Raw genomic sequence first — 26,218 nt, 5'->3', positions numbered from 1 at the left:
CTCCCTGTCTTTCTCCCTTCCCCTCTCTCTAGAAATAAGTAAATAAAATCTTTTTAAAAATTTAAATACAAAAGTATTCCAATTACTGGAAACAGTATAAAGGAAAACCACAATTTCTAGATCCAGGCTTTTCCTTCAAAAATTAAGTGCCACATCTATAGAAAAAAAAGAAAGACCAGGTTAAAATGATATCTTTAAAATGTTTCAAGTCCTTTAAATACAAAAGTCGAATAGATTAATAATGTCACTTCTACATCTGTGAACATTTTCAACTTCTAAAAGCAAAGACCATGAAAACTCCAAGTATCTGATTTTAAACTAAACAAATGTTAAGCATGATAAAAGACAGAAGATAATCAATTACCACTCCAAATACAGACAGTAAAATACAACCTTTAAGTATGGGGGGGAAATGGATGAGAATTTATTTTATGACATTCGAACAGACTACCTCCCAGAAATAGGCCACAGAAACAAATTATGAACTTACTTCCAGACCTTGACCTGGAGATTTTACATACACATGAGTCAGCTCAGTTTCAGCTATCTGACTAAAGAAATAGCTTAATGCAAAGGTAAGGTGACATGACAATGAAAATAAAGAGCAAAAGCTATAGTATATACTGAGGATCTTCTAATCTGAGTGAGGAATTCTCAGAGATTGTGATTATACAGGGCAGGACAAAAGTACATGTACAGTTGTTCATATGGAAATAACAAATAATAAACAAGAATAAATTCTGTGGTTTGAGTACTCACAACTATAAACCTACTTTTGCCCCACTCTGTATTGCCAGCTGTCTTTTTTAAAAATAGCATCTAAGCATATTTAATTTTACAGGTACTAAGCAAACAAGCAGTATTCACTGCAAACATTCACAATTTCCATTAAGAGAGGCCAGAGATAAGATGCAAGAAAAATATCAAAGGCCACTTCTCTATCAGTCTCTTAGTTAAAAGCTCACATGGTTGTGGACCATGGAGGGTTCTAAATTTTTGCTATCTTAATAGGGAATGGTATGGTATGCCTCTCTGATGTGCACAGGGGCCAACTGTCTTCACTTTAATCATGCATGCGTTTGGATATGCTGAACCAATATAAATGACACATAATCACAATGACTATTTTAGAATGGGGGGTGGGGGGGACTCAGCTGTACTATATGCAGCAATCCCAATCCCTGCTCTCTGCACAAAAACCTATAACCTAGAAATCCAGGAAGAAGGAAAAATGGGAAGGTGACCAGTGTCACGAAGTAGAAGTCGGGGGGTGGTGGCATGGTGTTTACTTACTGTTGGGTTTAGAGTAATGTGTGGTCCAAGGCCTGCAAGGGAATAGACATTGATGTCATGATAGCTGTACTGTGGCTGTGGTGGAACCGTGGCCGTACAGGTGGTACTGGTAGCTGGTGTTGTAGAAGTTGCTGAATGTAAAAAGATAAAATAAGAGCTAATTAAAAAGAGCAGATTTCTTGACTTTACTATACAAATAGAAGGGCATCAGTAGCTTGTATTAAATTAATGGGTGGGAGTATGGGGTGACAGCACAAACCACATCCTCCCCACCCTGAATTATTATAAAGGAAACTCTGGCTGGTTGGCCATCCCCAGATTTGGGGAATAACACAGGCTGCCATACCAATGAGTTCTTTCTAAGACCTCAAACAATATAAATGATAACCAGACTTAAGAAAGAATACTGTATACTACTCAGATGGAATCTAATATGGTATGACCATGCCTAGACATTGCTAATATTTCCTTAATAATTTAGGCCCACCAGAAGGTATGCAAGAGTTTCAGCACCACATAATGTTGAACAACTATAACTTGCTATATGCATGGACATGTTCCATTTAAGGGAACATTCTGATAAGCAAATGGCTAGCTAACTACCACACTTACTTGTGGTTGTGATGGGAGGGAGTTCTTCTGGCTGCTTGACATCTTTCTTTGGAGCAGAGAGCTGCTCATCTAAGTTCTTTAGGCGATCTTTATCCTTCAGGAGGTTTCCAGGTTTTAGCTCATTGATGTCTAATGCAAGGTTCTTGCAGAGGACCTCAATCTCAAACTTCAAGTTTAACTGCAGAATTCCAATTATTTGATTACAACTTTTAAAGCAAAATTTTATCTTTACTCATAATATACACTATTCTCCAGTTATTACAATGCCCCTCAATGCTCTACCTTTCCTGTAAATGTTAATAATGTGAAGACAGAGAATGTTCCCAAGTATGAAGCAGCAAAAAATTTACCTTTAAGTCATGTTCCTGATGTAGCTCAGCTAATACATTCATAATTGCCATTGTCCAGGGGTTGGGTGGCCTAAAAACCTAAAGAAAACCTATTATGTTAATCTGGTCCCCAAATCATTTCAATTTGTATTATTTTAAAACAGTTAAGCAGTTATACTTAAGTGGCCATAACAAAAACCCCTACACTTCCCAGCTATCTATTTCAGAAAAACACCAAATCCAAAGCCACCTGTTGGCCATCAGTTCTTTAATTCTACTTAGCCCCTCACATTGGAAATGCAACTCCCAAAAAACTGACTGAACTAGTGCTGTTCATAAGAACTAAGGATGTAACTTCTTCACCTTGTGCTGAAATCAACTCTTACAAATTTAGCTGTCAATAAAATATTAAAATCTACTCACCACACTACGAATACTAGACTCTAAGACTTTGGCAACAAAGGGCACTACGTAGAGCAATTCCTGCTGTCCTTTAACATAGGCCTCTAGCAGCAAAGATTTTACATCCAAGTCCTAAAGGAAAAAAAATATTTTTAAAAGCTAAGCATATACTTTAAAACCCTTCACAAAGTACACAAAGAAAGGAAACTTGCTAAACTCTTATGACTCTTGCCTTACAAAAAGGAAAGGGTGACAAATATATGTTAACTGACTTTTGTTTATCCTGCTAAATGATGTAAGGCCACGGCATGAAATTACAGATTCAAAACATTTGCCAAACTCTTATACTCAATAATCATTAAAATAGTCCCCCCAAAAGTTTAAGACTTTTAGACACAATATACCGTATGAACACTCTCAAGTTTTACATAAACTTTTAGCTGGAACTCACAGTATGTAAGATGGGCTTATTTTTAGCTAGTGTAATCATTCCTAGCCAATGTCCCAAGTTCTTCAGCAAAGAACGATCTGAGAAATTGGCTGCAGCTTTATCAGAGGTCAGTAACACCTTAAAAAAAAAAAAAAAAAGGTAGGATTAAAACAGGTATGAAAATGAGCTTATGGGAGGGAAAAAATTTCAACTAAATGCTTGAAATTTCCATTATTCTATGTTAAAAACAAGCCACTGATTATGAGAACATGTCCACAAAGTAGATCTACTCCATACTATCATAGTACTATTTTGTTCAGTGACATTTTTAACCTTTAAATGTCTTTCTTTACATTTTATTTTTAATAGGTAATAGAACTACACACAAAACGCAAAGTACACATGGTTCAATGCACTGTGTGTGCTCCTACAGAAAACCATGTTAAAATTCTGAAAGTGTTAGGTAGTTTGAAGCAGAGATCCAACTGCAAATCTATCTTGAATACCTAAATTCAATTCAAATGAAGACTATCTATGCTTCTAAGTCCATCAAGACAACAGGCATATGGTTACAAGGATGTAACTAAAACCACGGTATCTATTGCAAACTTTAGTGTTATCCATCCAGGTGACTCACTGTACAACTCTGGAGACAAGCTAAATTTCTGAAATATGACATAATATTGGCATATACACTTCTTCGCAAATTTCTAGAAAACTCAATCCATTTTGTTAATCCTCCCCCCCTCCCAAATTTTATTTGTTAGAGAAAAAGGGAAGGAGAGAAACATGGATGTGGGAAAGAAACATTAATCAGTTGCCTCACAGCCCCCCAACTGGGGACCTGGCCTACAATCCAACAGGCCTTTTCATTAATTTTCTAGTTCTTTCTTTTGTAAGGGGGACAGATTCATCACATACATCCATCTGCTACATGGTACCTCAATTTACGACTCTAAAATAAAATGTGTAATTTAAAATGCTGTTTGAAACGATCTTGAGATTCCACTTACAAATGTATGGACATTTTCATGCACCCCAAACATTCTTACTATCACACAATGAAGTCTAAATATAGTTATGTTTCTCAACTCTATCTAGCAACAGCAGAATGGCACAACGTCCGCTGTGCACCAGAAAGAGCCAGGAATTCTTTTGCACTACAGCGTAACCTAGAATGAGGAAAATTCCCATCCACAGGTTTAAATATAGTGCTAGCTCATCAACCAATGTCCCAAATTATTCAGTAAAGAATGATCATAGCTGTATGTTGAGTCACACTGTGTACTCTAGAAGTTATTCCTCCTAATGAATAAAATATTTGAATTTTATGGAACAAGGATTAACTCATTAGTTGTTTAACCTTAAAATAGAATCCTAAACAACAAGTAGTCCACAAACAGATCTAGAGTTTAGAGATATCTGGCACTTAAGACATAAAGGAAAACATTCACTGCAACACTATTTCTGTATAGTGAAAGTTAACAACCTAAATATCCATTAGCAACATATATCTGTACAATGAATTTCTATTAAAACTATAAAAAACCTCCAGAGGGATTCTAGCTAAGAGCATACTGCAAATAATGTGTAGTGAGGAGAAAAGCAAGTTAAAATCACACAGAGGTTAAGGAAAAACCATGCACAGGATGATGAAAACAAATTCAGAATAGTAGTTACTTTCAAAGAAAACAGCACAGAGTATGTCTGTTAAGACTAAATTCTTCATGAAATTCAGTTCTGTATTTGAAACAAATGCTAGAGCACAGTTTCATAGACAACACGTACGAAAAACAGCACTGTCAAAAAAGAAAAAGAACAGAAAAGAAATACAAGAACTAATTTACTTTGATGTTTCTGTAGGTCTCATTTAAAACCATCTTATTAAATTCAGGATTCTTCAGCGTGTCAAGGAAGTTTGAATACAGGCTGTGAAAGTTTGGCTCAATACTGACTCTCTTCATAACCAGGTACTGTGAAACCCAAGGCATGAATTCTTCCTTCACAGTTTCCTTTAGTTCTTCAACCTAGCCAACCAATGACATGGAAGTATACAATTAAAAGACGAAAAAATATGGTTATGTGTTTTGTTTCTGAGAACTGTACTACAAGCACATGGCTCCTTGCAAAATAAGGTACTAAATCAAACCATCATGCTACATCTCTCCCTCACACCAGAGAGATGCAATGAAGTAGTTAACTTTAATTCCATAAACGGTGGGTGATCAGGCTGAAACATCTATGGTAACTTTGAACTTTAAAATTTAAAAAATATGTATGTAGTCATCTTCACCCCCATCTTAGCCAATTTTCCAGCGGACCAAAAGAGAATACATGACTAATCTACAATCTGCCACTAAAAGACCTAACACCAGAACTGTATTTCCCTCAATTTCCACCTCCAGGATTCATCTGTAAAGTTTAATGATTCTTTTCCAAAAAAGATACCGAAGGCTTTAATCCCACCCAATCAATTATGGTAGGATTTAAAAAGAGCACTGCATACAAGGTCTGTCCAGAAGGTATCCACCATGTAATTTGAAAAACACACATTTACTGAAGAAGGTATAAGATACAAGAAACTGTAGAGGTACACAGGACGATGATGCCTCAGTCCCTTTCAAAGTAGGCACCCCGGGACTTCACAGTTCTCCCAATCGCCATTAGCTGCCCTGTCGTCTTTTCCTGAATCTCATCGATGGTGTAAAATCTCTTCCCTTTCAAAGGTGATTTTAGTTTTGGGAAAAGCCAGAAGCCACAGGGTGCCCAATCTGGCTGTAAGGGGTCTGAACCACCTGGGTGATGATGTTTCACCAAGAAACTCTGCAAGAGACATGATGAATGAATGGGCTCTTCTTTGTTGTGATGAAGCTGCCTATCACCAGCTGCCCAACGCTGCAGCCTTCTGAATCATCTAATAGTTTCCACAAAAAATATTCAAGATTAACACAAAATTAGATGCAGAATCGTTGCTCTATTTACTCAGTCATTTTGAATGCAATGGCCACATATTACACATGCTCCCTCGACAGCATCTCCTGCTCCTACTGACCAGCAGAGTGAAATTATCACTGTTCACACATTTGCATTCCAGCCCACTCTCCTTGGCTGCCAGGTTTTAGGTTACATTGATGTCAGCAAACTGTTCTTATATATTAACAATGGCTGGACTTTTTCCAGACAGACCTCGTATATCTCAAATCCACTTGTTTAGTCTAACCTTACTGGCTAAAATGTCCACTTATAAATATTGTCTTAGCATATAATCTTGTAAGGGATACCTCAGTTATTAAGCTCCTAATAAATGTTCCAAATGATTTCTGGGAGGGACATGAGTTATGGGTAGAACAGGGGTGTCCAACCTTTTGGCATCTCTGGGCCACACTGGAAGAAGAGTTGTCTTGAGCCACACATTAAATACAAACACTAAAGAAAACTGATGAGCAAAAAACAAGGTCTGTGCATGATTTCTGTGATATCCATCACTACAGATGAACAAGAAAGCACTCACATAATAACCCATATTATGTAGCTGTCATTTTATAATCTTTTCAAGTCACCAAGTAGGTCCCAAATTTGTGATCACTAATATATAAAATGTACATATCTAGGTAATAAAACTAGGTAATGTTTTAAGTAAATTTACAAGTTTGTATTAGGCTGCATTTATAGCCATTCTAGGCCACATGCGGGGCACAGGTTGGACACCCCTAGAGTAGAAGTACTTCCTATCATCATTAGATCATGAGGTTTATTTTAAAATGCTTGAAACTCACTGCAAAACAATGCATTTAAAACTACTGCTATTTCACATCTACAAAACAACAAGCACTAGTGGTATATTCACATTCCCCGCCCCTTTTTAAAGATTTTATTTATTTTATTTTTAGAGAGGCAGGGAGGGAAGGAGAAAGAAAGAAATATCAGTATGTGGTTGCCTCTCACGTGGCCCCCACTTGGGGACCTGACCTGCAACCAAGGCATATGCCCTGACTAGGACTCAAACTGACCACCCTTTGGTTTGCGGCTCGCAACACACTCAATCCACTGAACTACACCAGCCAGGCACATTCCCTTTGTTTTAGTTCTATTACTTTCTACTTCTAAAGTGAAGTATTAAACAGGATGCAGAATATGAAATTTTAAAAAACCCAATTCATTAGGGCTAACAGTAAGGAGCGTTGGTGATATATAAATGTTACAGAAATAGTGATAGGTAAACTACTACAGCATGCTCACCTTCTGTGTCATATTCGACTGTGAGAGATTGTTGAAGATAAAAGCAATTTTCTCCTGGATATTTTCTGGGGGCTCTACAATTCTTTCAGTTTGGTCTGTGGCCACAAGCAACGTATCTATATTTGTTGTATTAATAGAAGGCTAAAGAAATGAAGTACATAAAATAAATTAAAATGCTTAATTGACAAATCCCAGGAAAAACATATACAAATTCCTTTAGTATAAAATACACGTGAGTGTGTAACATTGTGCGCTGATGTGTTGGCAAGAATATGTATTATACTATTCATAGTGGCTGCTGCTGGGAAATCTCAGGAGACAGGAAGAGATGCTGTTCTTTATACCTTTTTTTTTTTTTTTTAGCAGCCATGTGCTTTTTACAATAAAATTAAAATACACACTCACTAATGCATGTATTATAACATAACAAATCTTGGAAGAGAAAGAAGGTAGACCCACTTACTGGCACATCTTTCTTAAAGCTGACTCCGGTAGGCCTGGTGACAGTAACCGTTTTAGCAACAGTGGTGGTTGTTGAGGTGGTTACCATAGTGCTAACCTGACCAGCAAGGGGTGCTTTTGCTGGAACTTGGGCCTGAGCTTGGGCCTGAGCCAGTGCAATACTTCCAGGGGTTGTGATAGAGCCCTGCATTTTCACAGGAGGATCTCTAGATTGCTGTCCATACTCAATATACTGTAGAGGTAAAGAGAGGAAAACACAAAGAGAAAGTTCTTAACAGAAACTAAAAGTTTTGAATTACACACCCCTTACTTCTGAGAGGCTAAAGATCATCACAAATTACTCGTGGTTCATCTATCTTTCTTACTCCTTGCCCCATCTTGGACCATCTTCCCCAAAATATAATACATAAGTGGATATAGCACAGCCTCTTTGGGGGTAAAATATTATTACAAAAGACGTCACCTAGCAAAATAACTTTCCCAAAAGCAGCCACAAATGCCTACATATAAATTTCTTTAAATTCCTTCACACACATATTTTAACTACTTTAAAAATGTATACAGTAAACTGACATTTTTATTGGGTGTTGATGACAAACTGAAGGCCTAAAATACACACTGTAATGTGAGTTACCTCTCAGTAAAGCTATTACTCCAAACCAAACAAAACACAATGCTAAGCTAACTAGAGGGTAAGCAATGATAGTGGATGGATGTCCCAGGACAGGTTTAGAAACTACAAGAACAGTCACATAAGATGGATTAAAATATATATTCTCTAGGTCCTTTTCCTCTGGGACTGCCTCCTTTTTAAGAAACACTTCAAAGTAACCAAAGCAGGGTAAGAAGGCTATCTTTTTTAGTAACACTGGTCTAAGTTTTAGACAAAACAGCCTTGAATCATATTTAAATCAAAGGAATCACTTATTTATATTCAAGATTCGCATTCCAAATCTTTTTTAAAATCTGGCAAAGTTTCTCTTGGTAACAGTAAAAGATGTCTATCCCTTGATTGCATTACCAGGCTAAAAGCCTTTTAGTAAATCAAGCAAAACCATTACTTAGAAAATATAAAGAATGCATTTTTCCACAATCTACTCTAAGATGCAAAATAAGCAACAAATAGTATGCATACCTATATCGTGCCAATCATTAACAAATGGTAATGCCATCCTCAACATCCAAAGTCAAATCAAAATAGATAAACCCTCCAACTATTAGAAAGGTTTTAGGTATGGAAGATGCTTACCTCCTGTAAGTGATGTGGAAATTGCATAAAGTGACTGATAGAAGCCAAGTGCTGACAATACTGGGGATAGTCCTTCAATCTGCCAATGAAAATATGCATTCATTATTTCAAGTAAGAACAGAGGCAGCACAAGTAACACAAATTTTCTTCCAAATGCTAGTCTAGGCCATTTCTCCCATTCTATCAACTACCTCATTTGAAGAGAATGCCAAAAAGAAGCATACAGAAGTAGAGGGGAGAAATATTTATAAACTTCACCTCATTTTACATCAGAAAACAATGTTTTTTAAAAGGTTTTATTTTACTTAAAATTTATTACAATGAACCAGTAAAACTGCTATCTGGAAACAACCCCAAATTCTCACCAACAGGTGAATGGAGAAACAATTTGTAGTTAATCCATACAATGGGATATTAGTCAGCAGTAAAAAGAAACTACTGAAACATGTAGTAACATAGATGAATTTCAAAAGCACTATGCTAAGTACAAGAAATCAGATTCACAAACATTATGTTTGGTTCAATTCAAGTAACAATCTGGGAAAACTAGAGCTAAATCAGATCAGTGACTACCAGGGGTTAGAGGTAGGGGAAAGTGAACTTTAAAGGGTAAACAAGAGAACTTCTTGGGGGTAAAGAATATGTTCAGTATTTTGACTGTGATTGTGTTGGTTACACAACTATAAATTTGTCAAAATTCAAACAACTGTACACCTAAAACGGTGGCTCTGTGTAAAAGTATACCCCAATAAATAAGCTCCCCCTGCCATTTCATTTTATCAGATACATGTTCTTACCACGTATCTGTTAACTATAATTACTTGAATTTTTTTACTTCTTCCCCTCTACTTCATGGTTGTTAGCATTAATTAACATAGATATAATGATGCGGCATGGTAAGCACTAGTTGAAACATGAGTTATTATTTCCTCTTATATTAAAAAAGAGAAGTTTCACAGGAAACCTATCCACTCACCTATTTTTAAATCTATCTAGTGCAGCAATCCCGAAATAATACATTTTGGATCCAAAAGGCTTGCGTAAGGCTTCAAGAACGTATCTCAGGGCTAGGCCTAGTGCCATGTAAGTGACCAGTCCTTTTTCAATTATCCCACCAAACAGGCAGGCTGTTATATGTAATTCTTTATCAGGGTACTGGGGGAAAAACCGATATTCTTCAAACAAGTTCCTTAGCATACAATTAAATACTTCTCGCTCCCTCTTTATGGTAGAGTCTTTAAACCTCTGTAGCATTTCTAATACCTGGAAAAAGCAAGGCAAAAACAAGACACACATAAAGGAAACTATTATTAAGAGCCTTCCTAAAGTGCTATTAATAGAATTATTAAGCAGAACATCTCATAATAAACTGAGCTTGAGATAAACATTAAAGTTTCAAATGATACATAGACTTGTCAACATACTTTGAGATAGATTTCTAAAAACTGTAAAGGGCACTTAAGATTTACCTAAACCATAAAGATTTCTATTATCCTAGACACTCACCTCATCAACAGACATGGTTGGATGTGGTGGGTGATTATATATTCTCTGGAAATAGCTGTTTGCTTCATCATCTATCTCTTTACTAAAGTGCTGATTTGCCTCTGGCCACACCTGAGACAAGTCCGCTGTTAGAAACAGAAAAGCAACCAGTGGGCATTTAGGCTCTTACTTCACTCCCCCATAATGCACACACAGAGCCAGAGAAACCAATTTTAAGGGGGGAAAAATAGAGAAACTGAAGTCAGTATTAAGTGGTCAAGTTTTAATATTCAGCTGTTCTAGTACACATAAAGGATTTTAACAACACTGTCTTAAAACTATAGGTCTAACTTAAGATTTTCTTCCTGAAGATTTTCACATGTTCCAATTTACAATGCATTTACCCTTAATACAACCTCACTCAGGGTTAGCAAGTCTTTACTACTTTATAAAAATAAAAACTACATTTACCATACAAGAATCATCAATGCATGTGCATGACATACTGATATAAACACAAAGCATGCTACAAAACATAACACTCAGACAGGCCTTTCACACTAACATTTGATAAAGTCTTATTTTGCATAATGAATATTTAGTCCCAACAACTGTAAGTCAATACACCTTTCTATGTATTACAAAGATACTTCTCTGACTTTGGGATAACTAAGGTGAAACTTTAAAAATTGTTTTAAGTAACATCATATATATTAGCCAATATATGGCAGTATTTATTACATGTAATAAGGTTACATGTATCATAAAGTTATAACCTTAAAAAATTTTAAAGTTATTTATTTTATAAACTGCCAAGCTGAGACAGAAATCTGAAATCCTCCTGGATGTTCTTGTTAATCCAAAAAATTTAGGATTAGTGTAAGATCGTCTTTTTACTTAATAAAATCTAAGTATAAGATTTTACTTTCCTCTTTACTATATATCTTACTTTAAGGATAACACCCCTAAGGATGCTAACTCTTATTAACCATCACTTTTTTCTGGCAATCCAAATCAAGGGTCAAGTGATACATCAAATTTCCATTTTAGTAATTCAAATTTGTGGATTTGCTCCCACTGATCTAAGAAGTCCATCAACATATGGCCCCACTGACAATATAGTAAGTCAATGTTTTTGTCCATAACTGCAAAGACACAAATTGGACATAAAATTTAAAAAAAAGAAAAAGTCTTGTGTGCATCAGTCACGCTTCACAGTCACAGACAACACTACCACTTACAAGGTTTCATCTTACTCTGCTGGAATGTAGGCTGGTTCAGTCCAGAGGTGCCCAGTTTCCTCTGTACAAAAGGATCGTTATTCACTGCAGGAAGTCCAAGGGCCCCAGTTCCTATACCAGTCAGGCTGCCTGTGCCAAGACCACCTACTAGAAAGAACGAAGCAGCCAGAAGTTTTATCATTACTCACATTCTTGACTGTATTCACATTAAAGATGTTATTTATTTTAAAAGGCAGGGTTCTTTATTAATTCTCTTATGTCAATTTAATTTTAGAGAATCTAAACTAGTCAGAGTATACAAAAACAGACAACGTCAAAATTTCTTTAGCATTTAGAATTACTTCTTTATATTCTTGGTAAGACAGTAATATGCAAAAATTTTAACTGTACATTCTCATGTGATATAAGATATAAGGTAATCAAAATAAGACCTGGCTTGCTTTCCTCAATGATTACAACAGAAGAATTTCATGCTATCTACTAAAAGTCATCATGAGCCAGGAATCTTCTTGATTCCTGTTAGTCTAGCAAATAGAATTCTAATAATTAGGACTTCACTAAGGCTTTACTAAACAGGGTAAATTTGATTTAAAGCAATAAACAATCAGGACTAGAACCACACAGCAACAGTATTAATTAGGTTACAGGGTAATTACAACATTTTAATCCTTAGGTTTTAACACTCTAAACTTATGGTGTGAAAGATCAAAGGTGAAGCTAACTTAGGACAAAGAAGTGGGTCCAAGAGAAGGAAAAAAAGAAAAAAGGAATCTTGATTTCAATATAAAGCTAAAAGCCTAAATATGTAAAAAACTTTAAAAGTTTTAGGAATTTACTATCATTTTCAAAGTAGATTAAGTGCAAGGAAACAGAACAAGCACCTGCATCTGATGAGTGAAATATTTCTACCTTTATTAAATCCACCTTCAGTAATTCTTAAACCCATGAGTTCTGATCTATGCTGATGTCCTTTAAAATTTGTGCTTAACACACTTGTTAGTGTTTGTAATGTTGTTTGGTAATACAGAATCCTTACTGAATAATTCAACTAACTTTACAACTAAAATTATTCTAAGTGTATCATGTTTTTTCTCTTCCCAATTATGGATGTTGAAGCCAATTTTCACAATTTAAGCAGTTTTTCTTATCACAGTCACCACAAAAACCAAGGCACCATGAATATTACAAATGATTTGCATACATCCCACCCCCTTACCTGGCAGTTGTGATGAAAGTCCTCCAATACCACTGAATGCAGTTGTTTGATTTGGGGTAGAAAGGGGTGGAAATGCTTTTGCTGGTGACTGAGGGGTACTGAATGCAGAACCCAAATTTGGAGGAAAACCCTGCATACTCTGGGTGTGAGGGGCAGCTGAACCACCTATACTAAGAGATGCCATTCCAGCAAGAGGGTCAATCTAAAGAAAAACATTATAAAAATATATTAAATATACCTCAAGCAAAGAGTGACATACGACACAGGTAAAGCAATCTTTAGTAACAGCTCTTTGTGTGCTTAATAAGTTAAACTGCAAAACCCCATACAATCGTAATAATACTTAAATCAAGTTATCAAGTGTGCCAGTCTTTTTATTCCTATTATCAGAGATGGAATGGACTTAAAGAGTAAGCCCCTGCCCAAGTACCAGACCCATAATACGAGGGCTACAAAATTCAACATTTAAGATGAACTGCTCTAAAGCTGTAATACTAAACATTTAGTAGTGACATAGGACAACTAGTTATTATATTAGGTCTTTGCAATTTCCCTTTAAAACAAAAAGAATCTCTCAAAACATTTAACTTTCAGCACAAAAAAAGCATTATAAATCAGAATCATCCAGTCAAAACAAGCAAATCTAATCAAAATTTGAAAATCTTAGGGACTGGAGAGGATTAGCTCTAATTCAATAAAAAAGAAAAACAATAACAAAAACAAGGTATGCTATTCACTAAGGTTTTTAAGAAATATCTAATAACTGTACTTTCAAGCTTAATTTGTGGCATTATTTCAGAGCTTCATAACTACAGAAAATGATACGCCAAATGTCTTTCATAAAGTGGCCACTAAGAAATCACTAAATGTTCCTTCTTTTCTTAAACCCCAATCTGTCATTCAATGCAGGTGAAAACAGAAGCGAAATATGTTGCTCCCAGAGAGAAGGGGGTGGTTGGTGTCAGGGAGTAACTTAAATGTACCTTGTTTTTAAAAGAGCAGTTCAGTTGAGAGCTGAAGAGCCCCAGTTATAACAAGTCCTTATGCTCTAGCACTGTTGCTTGGCCCGTGAAGCTACAAACAAGACACATCAGGTTCAAAGGCAGTGCTTATTTCTCAAGTCTAAGTTATTCTTATTTTAAAAAGCCCTTATCATTTACCTGCATAAATTACTTTGTATCTTTCCTCTCAGAGTCATGTCCCATTTAATATTTAAAATCTATTCTCAACTACAATGCCTATTTATGGATCTCCTTTAAAATGTAGTAGTGCACACTAGACATGCAGTTATCTAAAATGTAACAAACACCATTTTCCTTTGAGGAGATTGTTAATGATGATGTAGAAGTTTATTCTATTCCATGTCTACAAACAAATGCAGATGCACCAAATACAGAGGTACAATTACCTGAACAGGAGAAATGGCATCTAAGCTGCTAGCACTAGGAGGGCGACCTTTTGGCATAACTCCAGGTGGTGGCTGCCTGGCCTTATTCATAACGTTACTGCAATTGGCTACCATGGTGAGGATGGTTTCTGATAACTCCTGAGAAACACTCCTAAAGAGGAAAGAAAAGTGAAAAATATCACGTTATTTCCAAGAACAGCTAGAAAGACAAGTATGATTCTCTAATTAAGAAAATTTGCTGGAACATACGGTTAAATTTCTACCATATCTTATGTCTTTGCTTCTGTCATTAATCACTAGGATGTTCTAAGCACTGGCTTTCTCCTGCAAGTCTAATTTACACCTCTGAAACAAAATCTCGAGTAGTACAACCAATAGATGTTAAAACATTCCAAGTAACAATCCATGTTCTCAACCACTTTGTCAAAAATGATGCTCAAACCAAGACATAATCAGAGCAAACAAGCAGTTTTTATACTAGTTTCCCACAGTCAAAGATAATACATTTATGTAAATTTAGGTAAAATTAGCACACAAATAATCAGGAAGTACTTTTGGTAAGCATGTGGAAAACTGATTTCTAAAATGTCAAGTACTAGGATAAATGTTTAACAAAAAAACCCACCTGCCTATCTCAAAGTGTTATTGCCTCATAAACCTCATAAAACTCTGGAATGCCTGGTACTCATAAGCTATGTATAAACTTGATACTGTCTTAGATCTTTCCTCCTAAATTCAAAATCCTATTACTGTCATTAAAAAGTAAAAGTAGTCACTCAGACAAAACAGAATGGGTAAGAACAAAAGACTATAAATCACCTAGACCTAACAGACATATATAGAACACTCTCTACCCAACAGCAAAATACATATCCTTCTCAAACACACATGAAAAATTCTGCAGGACAGACCATGTGACAAGTCTCAAGGAGTTTAAAAAGACCAAAATCATAAAAAGTATATTCTACCACAATGAAAGTAAAAATCAGTAATAAAAGTATAACTAGCAAATTGACAAGAATATACTTTGATAACTGATGGATCAAAGAAAATTACCACATACTTTCAGCTGATAGTGAAAACAATATCAAACCTAAAGCATTTTGTAGGTGGAAATTCAAAGGCATAACATCCCCCAATTAAGAAGAAAAATTTCTGGGGTTTTGGAAGTAGGAAAGAAGAATATAAGGGAGATAAATAATGTTGGAAGACCTGACTTTTATATAAGACCTGACTTTGAATGGTGAACACTAAATACAGTAAGTGGACGATGTGTTACAGAATTCTACACCTGAAATCTAAAATTTTATTAATAAATGCCACTCCAATAAATTCAATAAAAAATAATAAACATTAAATAAATTTCTAATTTGCCATAATCGAAGAATACACATTAGCAAGTTAAAAAAGAGAAAAATCTCAAAAACCTAACCTTTCATCCTAATAACTTTTCAAACAGTTCAAACTAAACCCAAAACAAATAGAAGAAATAAAGTTTAGAGCTTAAATGGAGAACAGAAAAAAAACAAAAACAAAAACCATTGGTTCTTTGAAAAAGTTAACAAAATTGACAAACATTAGCTACACCAACCAAGAGAAAGGCAGACACAGTTCCTACAATTGAGAGGACATCACTATCAACCTTACATAAATAAGAATGACTGTCAGAATATAATATAAAGCGATTAACATGCCAATAGATCAGATAACCTAGATGAAATGGACAAATTTTGACAAGAGAAAATCTGAATAGACAGACCGATACCAAGTAGATTTAGTGAATTACTGTATTTTTCTGTGTATAATGCACTCTTGTGAATAATGTGCTTCCACGTTTTTGGCCCAAACTTTCAGAAAGAAAATAATCTTCCCTTTTAACTTAATTCAACTTTTTCTTCATTGACATTTAGAAACAAAAAAACAATTTTAGGTAGTATAGTACTTTCAACAACAACAACAACAACAACAAAAACGGTGGGCTAAGCACCGGCCTATTAACCAAAAAGCTGCTGGTTCAATTCCTGGTCAGAGCACATGCTGGGGTTGAGGGCCAGATCCCTGGTTGGGGGTATGCAGAGAGTTAACTGATAGATATTCATCTCTTACATATGGATGTTTCTCTGCTTTATCCTCTCAACAAATGAATATAAGTATGAATGAATAAAATTTTAAAAACTGAATTATCTAAGCTGGTGTTGCTTTTCATCATTCATCCTTCCCTCCCCAAATCAACAGTTATCCACATATAATACAATTCTAAAATTAAAGGATCATTTTCAAGCATGTGCTTCTTACCCCGCACAAGCTTGTAAACAGGCCAACATTGTTGCCAGAGTTTCTGGAGGAAGTTGAGCACTTTTGGGCTGATCTTTCTCTGGGGCAAGTCCACCCAAAATAGAAGGGCACCGTCTCTTTAAAAAAGTCATGCATGCTTGGATAAAAGGCTCCTGAGAAAGAGAAAGTCTTTAAGTGTATTTGAAATTGACCTTAATTGCTTTCAGATTAAATATAAATTGATTTCAGATTAAAGACTAAACACTATGACTAAAACCCACAATAACATCATAATTGCCATATAAAAGGTTATTTTTCTTTAGCTCTTTGAGCCATCAATATTTAAAATCAATAATAAATGGACAAATCCTGCTTACTCCATGCTCTCGAATTTTATCTGTGAGCCATTTGTCAAGTTTGAGGTATTCACGACGAGAAGCAAGTGCAGCAAGGTCGATAACAAAGGCAAATGGAGTACCATTTAGCAGCATTGACAAGGCCTAAAGAAAAAGAATATTGGAAACTATAAGTCAAGCAATTAAGTAATTTTCTGTGTCCTATTTTGTTTCTGCTTTTATTTCCAAAAACAAGTCTAAATAAAATGTATTACTAGTATTTTCTTGCCCATAATTTTTTAAACGGTATAGTCCTTCAATGGTAACATTACTACCTACCTAAAATAAGGCGGACATTTCAACCTGCCTCTACCTTAGAAATAAACTTTACCCTGTGCTTTTTCATGTAATTAAATCTAAAGCAGAACAAGACAGAAAGTATGAAAAATAATCCTAACTCATTTTTTAAAAACCTAAACTCAGGCTTATGTAACCTTAGCAAAACTATACCAGCAAACTATGCTCCCAGTTATCAAAGACATCAAGTAAGGTTAGGCTATTTCTCAAAAGACACTGTTAATGCTAATGAAAGCTGCCAAAGGGCTGAAACCCAAGCAGCTTCTTCAGAAGTTGTATCTCTCAGATTACAACTGAGGTCAATTATGAATTGCTTTAAAATAAATATCATTGCAAACATCATTGAAAAACCAAACAAAATTCAGTCCAATGTACATGAATTTTGCCACTTAAATTAGATATTTTATATTATCTAAAAACTATCATGCTTCCAATCTCTTTCAACTTACAAAATTTGTGTCTCAACCCATTTTAACTAAAAACCAGTTATATCTGAATTACTTCTAAGGCATCTATCTATGTTACATAAAAATGTTTTTCTTATTATTAATAAATAAAAGTGTTATTTGTCCCTCCAAGCTCACCTTCAAGTCCTGGGCCACATCAAGTATTCGAGACAATTTGGCCTGATCGTACTGCTCCCCTCGCATGTACCATTCTGCCATTGCATGCATGATAAGTTGGCGGATTGAGGGAGACTGTCCCTAAGAAAAGGAAAGGAGGGTTAAATAGCAATCTTGCAGAACATTTTAATAGGCACTATCACAAATGCCCAGCTAATTTTACTTATTTTCACGTAAAATTGAGGCATATCAATGCAGGTATTAAGTATAAGCCTCAAGCAGTGATTACCGTGACATTTATGTCTGTATCTTTCAAATGAAGCCTGGCCCTAAACTGTGGGTCATATAGTCACTAAAGAATTTTGTTTTGTAAAACCCACCTGTGCAATTTCTTTTCAATTTTTAAATTTTTAATTATTGACTTTACAGAGAGGGAGGGTAGGAGATATATACTGATTTGTTTTTCCACTTATTTATGCATTCACTGGTTGATTTTTGCCACGTGCCCTGACTGGGGCCCAACTCTGCATCCTTGGCATATGAGGATGACACTCTAACCAACTGAGCTTCATGGCCAGGGCTGCCTATACATTTTCTAACACAAAATTAGAAAAGGACATGATGTAAACATAGGGTGTATTACATTTATATAATTCCTTGAAATTAAATGACAAATACTAGTTCATAAATTAAAACAAAACAATTTAAGGTAATCACCTATCATGTTTCACACTGTAGTGTTGTATCTGTATTTCTGAGAGTGATGTCTGTACATTCTAAATCTAGCTATTTTCACCAATGAAAAAGTTTTTTAAGTATTTATTTATTTATTTTTAGAGAGGGGGAAGGGAGAGAGAAAGACAGGAAGAGAAACATCAATGTGTGGTTGCCTCTCACATGCCCCTACTGGGGACCTGGCCTGCAACCCAGGCATGTGCCCTGACTGGGAATCGAACTGTCAAGCTTTTGATTTGCAGGTCTGTGCTCAATCTACTGAGCTACACCAGCCAGGGTAGAATGTGCTTTTTATAATTATTTAATTTTCTTTTTAACCAGAAAACAACTTGGCTTTAAGGACTGATCTAAAGGCTTACAGCTAAATTATATAAGCAGATAGCTGAAATTCGGTATTTTTCATAGAAGCAATGGCAAGGCAATTACTATTGCTCTAACTGTCCTAGAGTGACAGAAAGCCCAAGTGTAAAAGTAACTCAATGAAAAGTGAGGTGAGGCAGCTCCTTTCATCCTTTCTGTTCTACCCCAGAGCTGTAGTAGTGAGAAAGACATAAATGCCTGGGCTGCAAACTTTTGGTTAAATGTTAAACATTCCATAAACTACTAATCCTACCATGTAATCTGAGTTTCTGCAAATGGAGAAGAACTGACTAAATGACATGGAACAAAGACTAAAACTTTTCATTTAGAAATAGAGTATCTGATTTTTTTAAAAGCACTTATATATAATTTGACTAAAGAAAAAAAAGGAGCCTCAAAAGGCACTTGATGTAAAGGGAAGATGATCGCTCTCTTTCCTTTTTTTTTTAAATTCTCGCCCAAGGATATGTCTATTGATTGTAGAGAGAGAAGAAAGGAGAGAAGGAGGGAGCAACATAAATTTGACAAACACTGACTGTCAGCTTCCTGTACATTCCCTGACCAGGGATTGAACCCACAACTAGGTATGTGCCCTGACTGGGAATTGAGCCCACAACCTTTAGGTGTAAGATGATGATGCTCCAATCAACTGAGTAACCCAGGTAGGGCTGACTGCTTTTTCTCAAACCTGCATTTGTCATAAAAAATGTAGGCTATTAGTGCCCTGATTGATGTGGATCAATGGGTTGGGCATCATCCCACAAACTAAAAGGCTGTGGTTTGGATCCTGGTCAGAGCACATGCCTGCACTGCAAGCCAGATGTCTGGCTGGGAGTGTGCGAGACACAACTGATAGATACTTCTCTTCACACTGATATATCTTTCTCCCATCCCTTCCCCTCTCTCTAAAAGTAAATGAATAAAATATTTTTTTTAATGTAAGCTATTAGGCTTAAAGAAAAAAATCAAGGAACAAAATAATATTTACTTGTCAAACACAATTAAAAAACGAGGTGGTGAAAAGCACAAGGGTTTAAATGTTATGTCAACAGAAACTAAAATAAAATTTAAATGCCTGACTTTAATAAAATAGAAAATAATGTCCTGTGAATTAACTTGTGATTTTTCTCTCACTGTCAAAAGGTAACATGAGTACCTTCTGGTTTTGTGATAAATGATTAAGCTCCTTACTCTTATTAAAAGGATACTGAGCCCTGGCTAGTGTAGCTCAGTGGATTGAGCACGGGCCTGTGAACCAGACAATCGCGGTTCGATTCCCAGTCAAGGCACATGCCTGGGTTGTAGGCCGGTTCCCTGCAGGCCAGTTCCCAGCAGGGGACACAAGAAAGGCAACCATACATTAGACGTTTCTCTCCCTCTCTCCTTCCCTTCCCCTCTAAAGATAATAAAAAATCTTAAAACTGAGATTAAAAAAAAAAAAAGAAAGGATACTGAGACCATAGCAATATAAAGCTTTCATAATATAGTACTGAATTTTGTAAGCCGCCTTCCTTCTTGCTCTTTTAATTTTTACATTTCAATACCCACATGTTGCAAAAAGATAAAGTAATAAGTTTTGTGGAAATGTGACTTTTCCAGACTGTCACAATTCCAAGATTGGCAACTTCTATCACTGAACGTTCTCCAAGAAAGAGTTGGTCATGTCTTACCTGCCCATGCCATGCATAGTGCAAAATAATAGCAGAGTTAGGATGATTTCCAAGGAATATTGGCATCAGAGTGGAGATGAGTTCATGGCGTAAGGTGTGCCAGGAGGTGTTGATTTGTAGTAAGGCCAATACAAGCATGTCCGGACAGTGTTTGATCGGGAAGCTGAAGAGCTGTTTGACTTGCTCATACTGCCCCACCTCTGCAAGCCTCAGTAGAGATTCAATCAAATCCAAGCTCTTCCTAACAAGAATGGAAGTAAAATAATCCATTTAACCAAAACCTAGGTATATGAAATTCACTTTCTGATTAAGTGATACCAACTATCAGGATAAAACCAAATTGTCATCTTTTAATATTTGAAAAATGTTTAAACTGGTGCTGTTCATCTAAAAAATACATGATGCTAAGGTATGAGACTAATTTTAAAGGCAGTCACAGAAAAGAAGTAATGAAGAAATGGACATCACTGACCATTTGCATAATCATGGACACTCCTTATACTGTGCTGCAAAAACACCATTTTCCAACCGAGGTAGTTGTTAACTAATCCTTTAGAGGAAATGTTTAACATCCTTTGTTTTAGAAGATCTGGGAATACTTAAAGGGATTTAAACTGTCCTAACTAAAACAACCACCCACAGACAGAAAATAAATAAAAACAGCAATCCACTATATATCAGAAAAGTGTGCCAGAAGAGTATGGTTTTGAAAAAAATGAAACGTTATAAAGTGCATGCCTCTGGGGAACAACCCAGCCCAAGCTCCCTTCCTACGGCCATGTGTGTATCTCAGCAGTAACGAAAGTACTTTCCCCATCCTTCCCTCATATCCCTAAAGAAAAGTGACTTAAATTCCAGGAGAAACCTACTAGGCCAGAGTCAGATTCTCCCTCAAAAACTTGGAAGTGGAACTCAAGAGAAACTAGATAATTTTGCTGAAAGTATTAAATCTGATAGGTTGACCATCTTGAACTATTCTTGAAAGGAAATCTACAGAGAAGAGACCCTTATATATAGTTCAACATTTAATAGTGTCAGGAAAATATCTAATGGTACACCTTGTAAGAGAAGAGATATAACTATCTAATGATAGGGGACTAAAAATAAATTTTTATTCACCATCACCGCTCTATAAAAATTTAAGGTAACCAGGTTAATTAAAAACACTATTTCATTTAAACCTTTTAACTAAGTAGTTACTCAATACTCATTTTCTATTTCACAAAAGTACAAGTGACCCTTTCAACAAAAGTGAAATGAGTGCTTACCATGTGGCAATTTCTCGATTGTCATCCTCTGGTGGTGCTTTCAGAATATCAGTGGCAACAGTATGACAGGGATAGTCAGCAAAACAGAAGATCTCTGGATTTATAAGGGAATGCTGAATGAATGAGAGCTGGAACAAGAGGAAAAAGTCATTACCACCATAAATGACAGTGAATGCTATAAAAATCTGAAATATTTTTGTTAGGCTACACTCAATCATAAGGTTATTAGAATGACAATTTCTCTCTAAAATCTTAATTATTCGCTCTTTCTAAATCACCACCAATTCAGTAAGATGAAAGGTGAACAATGAGATGGGCCTTGGAGACAAACATCATTCAACAGTTTCACTATTATACTTTAACTGAGTCTAATATTGACTGAACTCTGATAAGGTTCCTTCAAATTTTATGAGGCTCTACTTTTCTGAGCCATGTAAAACAAGCTCTACTTTAAAAGAATATTTTAACCAATAGACAGATGGCACTATATAACAAGTCAATAATTTGTTTTCCTTCTATAGCTAAACACTGTTCATTTACCTGGCCTTCTGCATGTTTCCAAGGTCTATATATTAGGTCTACTGGGAACACTTCCATACCCAGACCCCTTTGAATGCCATAAACCACATTATGAAGTCCTTTACTGTCACGAATTTGAAATCCAGGATGGTCCAGTTCATAAGTTACTTCCTTAAAATTCAAACTCGGGTTCTAAAAAAGAAAAAATTTAAAAATTGAACAAAAGTGTATATATATATATATTTTTTAAATATTTTATTTATTTATCTTTAGAGGGAAAGGGAAGGAGAGAGGGAGAGAAATGGGTGTTTGATATTTTATCTAAAGAGCAAAATTAAATCTGAAGTTCAATCAAGATATTCTACTTACAAACTCAAAATCATCTAATCTTTCTAGCACTTCTAGAGAGAGCTAGGTAAGTCTTTAATATTCCAACACTGCTGGGCCCACTAGCGGGGTACTCTAATAGTTCGGTCATGACACACTTCTGCTGCCCTGTGAGTACACAAATAGAAACTCTTTCCTCCCCTACTTGAGTTCAGTGAACACTCCATCCCAATATGGCAAATAAGTGACTTCACTCAGCAGTCTCCTCTTTATACCAAGATTCTGCTACTCTGGAACAAAGTTGCAAAAATCAATTATAACAACATGTGCATTAGGAAAAGTCTAGATTCTTTATACCAAATTGACTAAAAATTTGCTTTAAAAAATGTTCATTAAAAAGGTATTCAAAAAGGGTATGAGAATCCTTTAAAAAAACACACAAAAAGGAAACATTTATAGAAAATAATTTACCAAACATTCTGCACAAAGTAATCAAAATAAGTATATTTAGCCCTGGCTGGTATGACTCAGTGAACTGAGCGCCGGCCTGGGAACCAAAGGGTCACTGGTTCAATTTCCAGTCAGAGTACATGCCTTGGTTGCAGGCCAGGCCCCCAGGTAGGGGGAGCTTGAAAGGCAATCACACACTGATGTATCTCCCTCTCTCTCCCCCTTCCCCTCTTTCAAAAAATAAAAAAAATAAAATCTTAAAAGAAAAGCCCCAACAACACAAAATAAGTATATTCAATGTTTGAAAGAAAAAAAAATTGTATACACTTTGTATTTCGAATCTCCAAAGCAAGCATCAATTGGTTTAGTTCCACCTTAAAATGACTCCTGTTAAGCCGCAAAAGAGATAATGCTTGGTTTGTATATGGTACAAAGAACAAACTTTCTCTAAGGCAACAACAACATTCAGGAAAAAATATTTTTGCTAAAATTTGTTGAAGAGAACCACAAGTGCACCGCTAAGCAGCATTATCCTAGATACAACAAGTTTGGTAAATCTACAGACATGCTGCCCTGCTCTGGTTTCCTCTTCCCATTCCTGGCTGGCGATCAAAAAAACCAAATTACAGACCCAATGTGTATCTGAAATTGTCTTGTGCTCCCTACCTCCAAAATTATGCAGAAAATTCTAATATATGTAAATTTAAAAAAATAGGTTACTGACTCAATTTTTCAGACCTACAGTGCAGGTTCTCAATTACAGACTTTACACTCTGAAATCACAACAAATAGGTTCAGGTAATATGAAATATATCAATGTCTGTAATTTTTAAAAAGATCATTTTGGGGCAATATTATAATATAAAATGAAAACTGAGTGAAAAGGGCATGTTTTCACTTCTGCAAGACAACCAGAGGATAAAAACAAAGCACTAACCAGTTGTCCATTAAGTGATGTAACTAATAGGTTTTTATTAAAGTTTATTATTTTATTTTATTTATTTATCTTTAGAAGGGAAGGGAAGGAGAGAGGGAGAGAAATATCAAGGTATGGTTGCTTCTTGTGCATCCCCTGCTGGGAACTGGCCCCCAACCCAGGCACGTGCCCTGATGGGGAATCGAACCACAATCTTTTGGTTTGCAGGCCCGTGATCATTCCACGGAGCTACACCAGCCAGGCCAATAGGTTTTTATTTTACTTTTCTTTTTCCACTTTCTGAGTTTTCAGCCATAATCTAGCATTATTTTTTTCACCACTCTATTATTAAAGAATAGGTTGAACACCTTAAATTAACCTACTATTAAGAAAAATAAAAAACCCAACTTTTGGCTAAGATGGAGGCATAGTTAGATATGCTTTGCTTCTTTACACAACCAAACGGAGGACAATGACAAATTTAAAAGCAAATAAACATCCAGAAGTGCCAGGAAATTGAACCTTATGGAAATCCAACAACCAAGGAGTTAAAGAAGAAACATTCTTCCAGGCTGGTAAGAGGGACAGATGTCAAGGCTGGAGCAGGCAAACCAGGGATCCCACATTTGCATACGGACAAAATGGGAGGAACAACTGGGGAATGAGACAGACTGTGCAACTGACGGAGCCAGTGCAGGAAAAAAAAAAAAGCCTTAAAACCTCTGGCTGTAAAAATCTGAAGGGGTTTTAGCACTGGGAGACTCCCAGCCCCACAGAAGAGCTTGTTGGAGAGACCCATAGGGTCCTAGAATGTACACAAACCCATTCACCCTCGAATCAGCATCAGAAGGGTCCAATGAGCTTGTGGGTAGCAGGAGAAGTGACTGAAAGCTGGTGGAGAATTGAGTAAGTCTCACTGTTCCTCTGACCCCTCCCCCACATACAGCACCACAATACGTAAGGCTCCACCCCTTACAATGTAACAGGTACAACCAGACAAAGAAATATGGTCCAAATGAAAGAACAGATCAAAACTCCAGAAAAAGAACTAAGTGACCAGGACACAGCCAACCAGGTTTATCAGATGCAGAGATCAAAACACTAGAAATGAAGATGCTCATAGAAATGATTAAGTATGGTCATAAAACAGAGGACGAAGTGAAGACCGTACAAAGCAAAATACGGAAAAATATACAGAGAACCAACAGTGAAGAAAAGGAAACAGTAACTCAAATCATTGATTTAGAACAGAAAGAAGAAATACATATTCAACCAGAAAAGAAGAAACAAGAGCTCAAACAAATGAGGAAGCTTAGGAACCTCTGGGACAACTTTAAAAGTTCTAACATCCAAATCATAGGGGTACCAGAGGAGAAGAGCAAGGAACTGAAAACTTATTTGAAAAAATAATGAAGGAAAACTTCCCAAATCTGACAAAGGAAATAGACATGAAAGTCCAGGAAGCACACACAGTCTCAAAGAAACTGGGCCCAAGGACACACCAAGACACATCATAATTACATTATCCAATATTAAAGATAAGGACAGAATCTTGAAAGCAGCAAGAGAAAAAGAGACAGTTAACCTACAAAGGTTCCCATAAGACTATCAGCTGATTTCTCAAAGAAACCTTGCAGGCAAGAGGAGGCTGGAGAGAAGTATTCAAAGTCATGAAAGGCAAGGACCTACATTCAAGATTACTCTATGCAGCAAAGCTATCATTGAGAATGGAAGGGTAGATAAAGTGCTTTCCAGATAAGGTCAAGTTAAAGGAGTTCATCTTCACCCAGCCCTTATTATACAAAATGTTAAAGAGACTAACCTAAGAAAAAAGAGAAGATCAAAAGTATGAACAGGGCTTCCAGACAAAATGGAGGCATAGGTGGAAACAATGTGACTCTCTGCACAACCAAAATTAAGGACAACAAAGATTTAGAAACAAACACACAACCAGAACAGACAGAAAATTGATCTGTATGGAAATCCAACAAACATTCAATCAGACCAGTAAGAGGGATAAAGTCGGCAACCAGTGGAGAAGGATTGTGCCAGGAAAAGGCAGTGGCATCCAGACCCAG

General features: G+C 36.1%; 1 protein-coding gene and 2 non-coding genes across 9 annotated transcripts in view; all 3 read right to left on the bottom strand.

The window, feature by feature from the left end:
• Nucleotides 1–26,218, bottom strand: part of CNOT1 (CCR4-NOT transcription complex subunit 1) — a 77,336-nt gene that overhangs the window by 19,265 nt on the left and 31,853 nt on the right. For 3 of the 7 annotated variants that reach the window (XM_037141448.2, XM_037141447.2, XM_037141451.2), the window contains exons 11-30: nucleotides 22,469–22,639; nucleotides 21,929–22,056; nucleotides 20,661–20,901; nucleotides 17,917–18,036; nucleotides 17,018–17,140; nucleotides 16,662–16,813; nucleotides 14,367–14,517; nucleotides 12,959–13,160; nucleotides 11,743–11,889; nucleotides 10,523–10,647; nucleotides 9,993–10,279; nucleotides 9,017–9,095; nucleotides 7,769–7,999; nucleotides 7,306–7,446; nucleotides 4,914–5,093; nucleotides 3,088–3,204; nucleotides 2,658–2,768; nucleotides 2,256–2,333; nucleotides 1,906–2,083; nucleotides 1,294–1,424 (exon numbers count right to left, since the gene is read on the bottom strand). In XM_037141448.2, the coding sequence (XP_036997343.1) occupies nucleotides 1,294–1,424; nucleotides 1,906–2,083; nucleotides 2,256–2,333; nucleotides 2,658–2,768; nucleotides 3,088–3,204; nucleotides 4,914–5,093; nucleotides 7,306–7,446; nucleotides 7,769–7,999; nucleotides 9,017–9,095; nucleotides 9,993–10,279; nucleotides 10,523–10,647; nucleotides 11,743–11,889; nucleotides 12,959–13,160; nucleotides 14,367–14,517; nucleotides 16,662–16,813; nucleotides 17,018–17,140; nucleotides 17,917–18,036; nucleotides 20,661–20,901; nucleotides 21,929–22,056; nucleotides 22,469–22,639 (3,093 nt within the window). The remainder of the gene's footprint in view (nucleotides 1–1,293; nucleotides 1,425–1,905; nucleotides 2,084–2,255; nucleotides 2,334–2,657; nucleotides 2,769–3,087; nucleotides 3,205–4,913; nucleotides 5,094–7,305; nucleotides 7,447–7,768; nucleotides 8,000–9,016; nucleotides 9,096–9,992; nucleotides 10,280–10,522; nucleotides 10,648–11,742; nucleotides 11,890–12,958; nucleotides 13,161–14,366; nucleotides 14,518–16,661; nucleotides 16,814–17,017; nucleotides 17,141–17,916; nucleotides 18,037–20,660; nucleotides 20,902–21,928; nucleotides 22,057–22,468; nucleotides 22,640–26,218) is intronic. The other 4 variants (XM_037141450.2, XM_037141453.2, XM_037141449.2 and 1 more) reach the window with 2 other exon arrangements.
• LOC119046491 (small nucleolar RNA SNORA46) lies at nucleotides 4,145–4,282 on the bottom strand. The gene has a single exon (XR_005081994.1). It is a non-coding gene; the product is annotated as a small nucleolar RNA SNORA46 (small nucleolar RNA).
• On the bottom strand, nucleotides 13,934–14,069 carry LOC119046492 (small nucleolar RNA SNORA50). The gene has a single exon (XR_005081995.1). It is a non-coding gene; the product is annotated as a small nucleolar RNA SNORA50 (small nucleolar RNA).

This window comes from Artibeus jamaicensis, unplaced genomic scaffold (assembly GCF_021234435.1).
Source record: "Artibeus jamaicensis isolate MK-2021 breed Jamaican fruit bat unplaced genomic scaffold, CSHL_Jam_final contig_3152, whole genome shotgun sequence".
In the NCBI taxonomy this organism is placed as follows: Eukaryota; Metazoa; Chordata; class Mammalia; order Chiroptera; family Phyllostomidae; genus Artibeus; species Artibeus jamaicensis.
Note: the sequence above shows the minus strand (reverse complement) of the source record. Positions and strands in the feature narration are given on the sequence as shown.